The sequence below is a fragment of the Varroa jacobsoni genome, unplaced genomic scaffold, assembly GCF_002532875.2.
Source record: "Varroa jacobsoni isolate VJ856 unplaced genomic scaffold, vjacob_1.0 contig00549, whole genome shotgun sequence".
Classification (NCBI taxonomy): Eukaryota; Metazoa; Arthropoda; class Arachnida; order Mesostigmata; family Varroidae; genus Varroa; species Varroa jacobsoni.
This window is the reverse complement of record NW_019214484.1, coordinates 73,709-82,207: the sequence shown is the minus strand read 5'-3', so window position 1 is coordinate 82,207 and position 8,499 is coordinate 73,709. Positions and strand designations below refer to the sequence as shown.

Sequence of the window (8,499 nt, the reverse complement as noted above, 5' to 3'; positions counted from 1 at the left end):
AACTGCCTTATCTGCTTGAAATATATAGGTCCAACAAAGAACCCAAGTGTGTTACATACTCGGCATAAATTCACATGTGCTAGTAAACAATATTTATTACATTTATATTGCTTTATCTAGCTTCTGTGGCACGATGTATGCTCGACTTAACGGTTCAGTTTTGTAGCGGTTTGGCTAGGCGTGGGAGTTATCTGTCTACAAAGTGGTGTATTCAAAATGAAAAAATTTTGGCGGGCTATTTATCGTAACGGGCGTGCTTTCATTCGCTATTCCTAATTTCAGACCAAAATCAGTTCTTTGTAGAACATGCGGTTTTCAAGAAATGGGAGGGCTGACATGAGACAAACTGGAAAATCTTTTTTACGGTTTGCCTTCAAGAAGCTCGAAAAATCTTCAGAGACTTCTTGTACGTTTTGCGTCTTTCTAACTTCTTGCTTCCCTTGAGAACTTGCATTTAAGACTTTTGTATTGCTATTAGTCCAAAATTATATTTCGTTGAAATTTCTACGACTACGGCAAGTTTACACAACAAGTAGAACAGGTTCATAAATTTACTAATTAAATACAAACGCTGTGAGTTATTTTCAGGTTAAAGAAGAAATGTTTTAAGTTCCGAACCGAAACTGTCATCTTAATGGATAATAGCTATATTGAATATGCATGACCGTCAAGAAGGACCCTTTTAACACATGCGAAAAATCCCGCTGAAATATCTACTTATCTTTATTTATCTACAGTCTTAAAAACAAATTGTAAGCAAACAGCTCAACATGAATATTGATTTCTTCCTTGAAACTCGATAATAACAACATCTGGTCCTCTTAACTAGAAAATTGTAAAACGTTAAAGCACTATCACGGCCTCCGACTATAGAAACAGACACACGCTGTTCTATCGGTCTGCACATTGAGGGTATGCGATAGACAGATACACAGAGCTCGCAGTAAAGGCGAGTTGGCAGAATATCGAAATCGCAAAGCGCAGATATAACGTCCATTAAATTTCCTGCTGTTCTGCAAACCCCGATGTTGTCAGTCCTGAGAGAAGCGGAAGGAAATGGTGCGGATGACTGCCTGTAGCGGCGATTATGTTTTTGTCTCTGCATTCCTCAATAGCCATTTCCCCGAGGGAACTTGGGAGCAAAGACTCTTCTTTCACGTCTGCCGTCGCATTCCGATGACCCCAGGTTCCCTTGAATCCCATTTGTCGCCATTGGAGGAGCACGGCTTGCGCCGTATCACGGATGTTTCGAGAATGTACTTTTATCCAGTTTATATATCTTTTTACATCACGCTTTTGCTCGCTTTTGTATATCTAGTATAGTCATGATTATTAATTAACCTGTTTCGTTCACTACATTATTTATATAAATCGCTCATACAAATCACGAATAGTATATTGTGACGGTATGTACAAATATCCGCTCTGCAGAATACGTTCTTTAAATGATCTTAACGCATTCACATAGTTAACACAAGGGCTCACTGAGTAACAGGTCCAACGGATTGATCTGTAACATCAAACTAATGTGAATCGCATAGAGTTTTTACACCACAAATTGACCTCAAGACCACTGAATTATTTTAGGATCGTACATTTTGGGCAACTTACAAACACTTCGAGAAGTTTAGTACTCGTTGCGCGTATTAAAAAATGTACGAAAAATAATTTATACGCTACAATAACAACAGGAATGGCAGGAATAATTGGCTTTACCCACCATCTCAGACATTTTGACCACACTTTGTAAAACATTCATCTTCTGTTTTGAACGTTGCAACATGTAACAGTTGCGTGACACTTGTTAGCTTACGGTAGTACCTTGAATATTTTCAATCTGCCTCTACTATCCATTTCAAAGTGTTTAAATTTTCCAACGCATAATGTGTATTTTCTCAGTTATTTTATTTTACGTTCACCAAATGCCAGTTCTATTCAGCAGCCTCTTGCCTCTTGCCGGTTTTACTTTAAGTCTTGAGGTTCTATAATCCCTGCTTGTTCTTAGCATGTCCCTTGTTGGTTTGATCTCATTTTTCAGAACTTCATATTAGATGTATTAAAAAAACCACGTTCATAACTTTAGCAGATTCAGAAAATTACTCCAGTACGCCTTAATCCGCGCAGTGATCAACACCTCATAGGCCGCACTCAACACCCCCTCACGTCCTATCAAGGCGAGTCGATTAGAGGAAGCAGGCATCATAACCTAATGTACCTGACTGGAATGCGGTGTATTCATACAGTATCAAAGGAGGCATGGCCGCAGCTAGATTAATATTTCTCCTGTGCATTTACTAACCCCCGCTTTGAAATTAAGATGCCTTCGCGGGAAACTTCTTCCGGATTCGTTCTCTACATGCAGGCAGCGTTTCTCGTCTATGCTGCTAATAGAACAAAACTCAAATTAAGCGTTGTCTTTCTTGGTCTTCTAGGTATTTTTCTTTGAAGCTAATGTGTTTCCAAGTGCACCCTGCAATGCTACGAGTATCAAACAAAGCTCTTCCAATTTTCATCATTTTTTCTAAGTTGCTTTTTTGGCACCGGTTCATTTGCCCTTCTGGAGCTAAAAGCATCAAGTGCTAATGGTTAAGGGATAAGCCGCGTTAGCAGCCGCGGTTGTTTCTTTTCGTTAGGTTACGAGACAGGTAGAAACAATTGCACGAGTCCATACCATCAAATATATACACTCATGTCACTCACTTGACAAAGTCAACACGACCAAAAACAAGCCTAGAGTAGTAGATTACCGACTACAAAAATGGAGAATAGTTTTTCACGACATATAAATTAAACAAACAAATAAATAAAAAAAGATAATAACCTATATGCATTTGCAAACTATAATAAAATTGTGTCGTTACAAGCGTGAAGAACGTACGCAGCGTTCAGCGAACTAGAAGCTGTCACTGGAAAACACGAAACGATTAAGACTAGATGATAGTTTATTTTTCAAACTTGTCCACATACTGTTATTAGTATATTATACCCGTAGACACGACCGGGAGTAACCGATGTTTTAAACTATACTAAATAAACATAGCTACTACCTAATAATTTCACGTGAGTTTAAGTTACCTTCTAAAAGAACTGGTTCAACGTTTCGGGACAAAAATAACTACCAGAAGAAAAATCTCATAGTTCATAGAATTTAAGGCGTTCACATATATATGAACCCGTAACCATTGTCTAAGAATGTTCCGCGAAGCTAAACTCTCCGTTCCCGTCTTCGTTATCTAGAAACGAACGTTTCTCTATGAATTTACGTTTACGTCATCGCTTGGAAGAGTCAACATAATTCTACGATGGCTTTCGTAGTTTCCTATATGTAATAATCGGATCAATAATAGGTCAATCTATCGAATTTTTGCTGTTCAAGGTTTAAATAGCAATATTTTATACAGCAGATGACGGAATGCAAATTATAACGAGATGTAAAGCATTTTATTTTACCCAAAAAGGACAGTCTTAGGTAAATTGTACTAGATTGATCGCGGCCTCTAGTACTGAAACGGTTTCAACTGGCTGTCGTCATCAAACACTTCCACATTTAAAAATTAGAATGCACCCAAATCGAGGTAAAGTAAACCGTTTGTGACCCTTCCTTTGTCGTTAGCAAGTTGACACGAAGTCGCTACGGCAAGATCGTATCTGCGGCAAAATCAAAACCTATGGAAAGTGACCAAAAATGAATACTCTTTCAAAAATGATCAAAAAATCCATGACTTATCATAAGTGCTCAAATCATATAACTACAACGGCTGTAAAGCGACTACCGAGTGCTAGTTTAAGACATGACTTTAGCTCAACGTGAAATTTAGGAGAAGCACTTTGTTTTCATATCACCAATCGTGCATACAGGATGGGTTTGTTAGTGCGGGAAAAATGGACCCAACAACTATCAAAATTTGCTATTTCGACTTAAGCCTGTGCGCTACTTGAGGGAACGCTTGAGAACTGTCCTAGTTCAGTAAAATGTTAAAACATTTCGATAAGTCCACATTAAAAACGAATAAGCAAGACGAGAGGTAAGATTTCAGTACGTTGCTGTTAGAAAACGTAATACTGACTATCCAATACAGGCGACCCTTAAACAACAAGTACAATATTTGAGCTTGTATGGTAACAGATTAATCTGTAATATTTGCTAATAGGCATCGAAAAGGGCTTACGTTAGCTTCTAACGCTGGATGACGTATTCTCGTCCAATGAGAGTAGCTCGGAGTCTGGCTCCGGGTAAAAACCCCCGCCATTTACTTCGTTGGCTGACACGTTGAAATCTGTCACTTGATCAGGACCCCACGATACTGCACTGCTGTACATACGAAGCTCTCCATCTTCGGGCCTTGAGAAGCCGCTTCCGCCAGGTGTCTGCCAACTCAGTTAGTCAATTAAGATTGTACCGTTCCACCAACTGAGTATCGAATTATTGCTAACGCAATTCTATGTTTTCTTTTCTTTTAATAACTATCTGCTCTACTAGAACCCTAATAGGGGAACGGAAAAAGCCTCTAACACACAGATACAAACGCTTTCAAAACGAAAGATTAATATCAGTTACCCACTGAAGGACATTGACAGTCCATTGCACATCTGAGTGAACCGGTGGCCACTGCTCGTTCAGATTTTAACCTTCAACTTACTGCCGCTGGAGGGTCAATTCGCGTGTAATGTATAAGGATTTCTTCCGGTTTGGAGGACGTGGATTGGGTCGAGTAATGCGACTAGCCAAAAGTGTTTTATCCAGAACTGGTGATCAAAGTTTATTTTTTGACGAATGTTATTTATGTACCATTCTTCTTATTACCGCAGAGATAGCTAGCTAGCTAGCTATTCGTCAACATCGAACTACAGAAAACAGCTACACCTCAACATACGCAAGTGGAATTTCAAATGGGTTCAACCATGATATTCTCATATAAATTAATATAAGTTATTATATTATATATATTAACATTATATTGTACGGCCTATGGTAGGTACTTGACCATGGACTACAATCGTGCATTTCTTCAACTACAATTCTGCTGTATTCTAACCTGGATTTAAAACCGTAAAATTGCGAAATCGGACCGTAAACAACCAGAAATTGACAAATAAAAGATTGCTATATCTTTTATTTGTCAATTTACGTCTGTTAGCAGAACAATTAAAATTAACCACTGGTTTCCAAAGTGTTTAGACCAAGTGGCCATGTTCCTCTAACTAGCTCCACACTTCTACTTTATCGTACGTTAAAAAAAATCCGCATATGTTCTTGTTCGTGATGAACCGACATGGGGTTCCCTGCGCTCGTTTCATTAAGCCCTTAGCGCAACTGTGAACGAAGACCGTGCAGACATAATATAAAAAATGCACAACAAGCTAGTTTACTTCATACGAAAATGATTGCACCTGCGACGGTACTTGACCTTCAACGTTTGCCTATCTAAAACCATTTTAAAATTCCAACGGGCAGGTTTATTCCGAAACGTGGCCAGCCTACAGACATGTGCCCTACATAGCTATTAAGCACCTAGAACGATGTGACTGGGCAACGTTAACTTCCCTATATATATATATATATATATAAATTGATATTTCAGTTCTCATTAACTCTCACAATAACCCAAACTCAGTGAGCAACTCTGTACTCGCACTATCCGCTATGCGTAGTCAAAGTCTGAATTCAGAAGCTTAAGAAGAGGCTGTTATTCTATCTAGTTATATTATCTAGCTAAGCTATTCTATATATTTTACCCTGTAATACATCTTCGTTTTTGTTAAAAAATATAAAAAAAAATTTAATTTCAAGCTTGTTGTTAAACGTCTTTGCTTTCCACCACTGGGGGATACCAGCTGTTCGTAAATGTACCATACATACTGACAATAAAACTACACTAAAATGTATGGCTATTGAAACAGTGATATTAACCCAATTGAATTCTCACCATAAGGCGTGAGAATTGTTTTGCCCAAAATGTATGATAGAACATTTGGCAACAAATAGATTTAAATTTAGCTTTGTTAGTGACTGGCTTGTACACACTTAACAACAAAGCCTATTGGATCGGGAGGTGCCTTTGAAATGAACTGCTATTAAACGATCTACAACTATTTCATCGGTTTAGTATGCAGAATATATCTACGTTGTTTGGATTACTGCAAATTATTTAGGGGGGGGGGGGGGACACAGCTTCCACACGATGGAACCAATATAAGCCGCGTACCGCAATCATCACCCATCGGGATTGAACGTCATCTACGTTAAGCTATAGTGAAGTGGTCTGGCTTTATTATATTTATATGTATACACATAATATATTATATATAAACGGTTCTCCAGCAGCGTTTATATTAACAACTTGTGTTAAGGCATCATACCATGCTATTTACCAATGCTTTTTTTTTGTTATTGCAATAACAATAACAAAATGTCACCTTCCGAAATATCAATGTTGACCATGTCAGGTCAGTAGGCTAAGCATCCGTCACGTATGTTCGCTTTAAAAAAATTCATAGCCACGTTCTCAACTCCCTTCCCAACTTCCAAACAGGTTCCATAGATTGTAATTAACGCTCTTCAACGTGGGCAAATCAACTTCATTATTATACAAACTGCAGACGTAACTTTACGATGTACATTTCTGTTTTTCTAACGCACATAACAGAGCTTCTCACCCTTCCTGATCACATACAATACCGTGCAAGTACCTTTCGTTTGTTGCACTTAATTTTAAGCATCGATATGTGTCAGATACGTTCTATGCAAGGCAAAACCACGTAAAAAATACAAATTTGAAAATATTATGAAAGTAGCGACGATGCAAAAACATTCGAGAAAAACGTGCCAATGATGGTATAGTGCAGTATCATCGAAATTGATCGACAATCTATATCAAAAACCAATGACCATGTTCAACTTGAAAAATATTTAATTTAAATCTAAAGATTATCTAATGTTCCAGAACAATGAAATGTTAATAAAAAAGACTTGTCGCCGTTATCCGTGGGGCAATCCCTGCTTCGACTTAACGACAGGAAGGAAAAAATCGAACACGTTAATTATAAATTACAGAACAAAGCAGCTTTAACAGAAAAATTTACACTTCAATTCTGTGACTAAACATTTTTTAATTTTTAAGCGATGTTATCTGTTCGTGGCTACGACTCTAATGCAAAAAATCTTATGTATTTTCACACAGTCAAAAATGTGTAAGTGCGACCTGTGGAACCTACATTAGTGAGCGGGAGAAAACTCACCGTGCATTTCTTGCACGGAGCCCCACAGGCGGCGCACTTCGGTGCCATAGCAGCTAATCGGGTATCGCAGTCTTTTTCTAAAAAGTCAGCTACAACGCTGTCTGCCTCTCGCGCCTCTGTGCGTAACTGTTCAAGCCGACCGAAGACGTTCTTTTTCTTAAGAGCCTGTAAGAGAACCAGCAGACGAAAGTTACAAGCCTTTCAATGTTAAATGTGCGATTTCTTGAACCTAAGTTGACCTGAATTCGTTCAATTGCGAATTTTAAAGAAAGACGATTTTCTCTAAGTATTCTACCTCAACGCACACACAGTTCTCATGGCCATATAATGATCTTTAAAGCCGGTTTATTTTATGGAAATTGCGCATACATTCTACCTTTTCTGCGGCATGATTTAATGCGAATAAAACACGATTTTTGCTAACTGTTGCGCCCTCTGTTTCTTTAGGCGGTTGTTCCAATAACGGCAAAACGTGGACAGTGAGTGCCTGTATAAGTTCCTTCAGCTTCTTTTCAGATTCCTCTGTCTTACGTAGACCGGTTACACTCAGCGGAGTTCGATTTTCGGAGGAACAGGTCGACGACGAATGACTATCCGTTGACTTTTTTCTCTGATGAGATTTGCTGGATCGATCGTCCTGATTTCTTCTATGTCGTCTAGTCTTTGCGGACTGACCGAAGATCCTTGATAGCAACCTACCTTGTAAAACAACGCAATCATTTAGATCTGAGTACTAGAAGGACGCTACACACGTTTCTAACATCTCCTACGACATCGCATTTCATATCTGTGTTACTATGTAGATCCATAGCACGAAGCCGATGTCTATTTTAGGTCTTTGCCTGAAGCTTCGTAGGTTATTAGTAGGACCCTGGCTCAACGACTCGTACCCTCTTGTCTTGCTTTCATTTTTATGTTGCGGCATTTGACGGTCCAAAAGGCCCAGTGGTCAGCACGCTGTGCGAACCTTGTTATCTGCGTAGAATTACTACTATTCATCTTCCATCGATTATCTAGATCCATGCAGCTTGGAGAAAACACGTGCGAGATTTGAAAAAGCGTTCATTCATATTTTTAGTTTTCATACGAATTCATCCATTCAATTAGTTATTATACATGGTGTTTTCCAGTCTATCGAACTATTCGAGATATGAATGAACCTTACTGTTGAGTTTACTTATTCTCTCATTGGCCCACATAACTTTCATTGGGAAATACATTGTTCAAACCAAATTTGTACCCCTCAGACGACGAGGAAAG

The 8,499-nt window shown here is 38.6% G+C and overlaps 1 protein-coding gene across 1 annotated transcript; it reads right to left on the bottom strand.

The window, feature by feature from the left end:
* Nucleotides 1–3,419: 3,419 nt before the first annotated feature.
* Nucleotides 3,420–8,218, bottom strand: LOC111271342 (uncharacterized). The gene is made up of 5 exons (XM_022852077.2): nt 8,130–8,218; nt 7,616–7,934; nt 7,240–7,404; nt 4,170–4,368; nt 3,420–3,666 (listed from the first exon to the last, which is right to left on the bottom strand). Exons 1-4 carry the CDS (start codon nt 8,162–8,164, stop codon nt 4,171–4,173), a joined length of 717 nt encoding a protein of 238 aa, XP_022707812.1. The 5' UTR covers nt 8,165–8,218; the 3' UTR covers nt 3,420–3,666; nt 4,170.
* Between the last annotated feature and the right edge of the window lie 281 nt (nt 8,219–8,499).

Coding starts and splice junctions, on each gene's coding strand:
- LOC111271342 (XM_022852077.2), bottom strand. CDS start 8,164: ATGCCGCAACATAAAAATGAAAGCAAGACAAGAGG. Junction 7,935..8,129: donor AATGAAAGCAAGACAAGAGG/GTACGAGTCGTT, acceptor TTTACAAGGTAG/GTTGCTATCAAGGATCTTCG. Junction 7,405..7,615: donor TAAATCATGCCGCAGAAAAG/GTAGAATGTATG, acceptor GTTCTCTTACAG/GCTCTTAAGAAAAAGAACGT.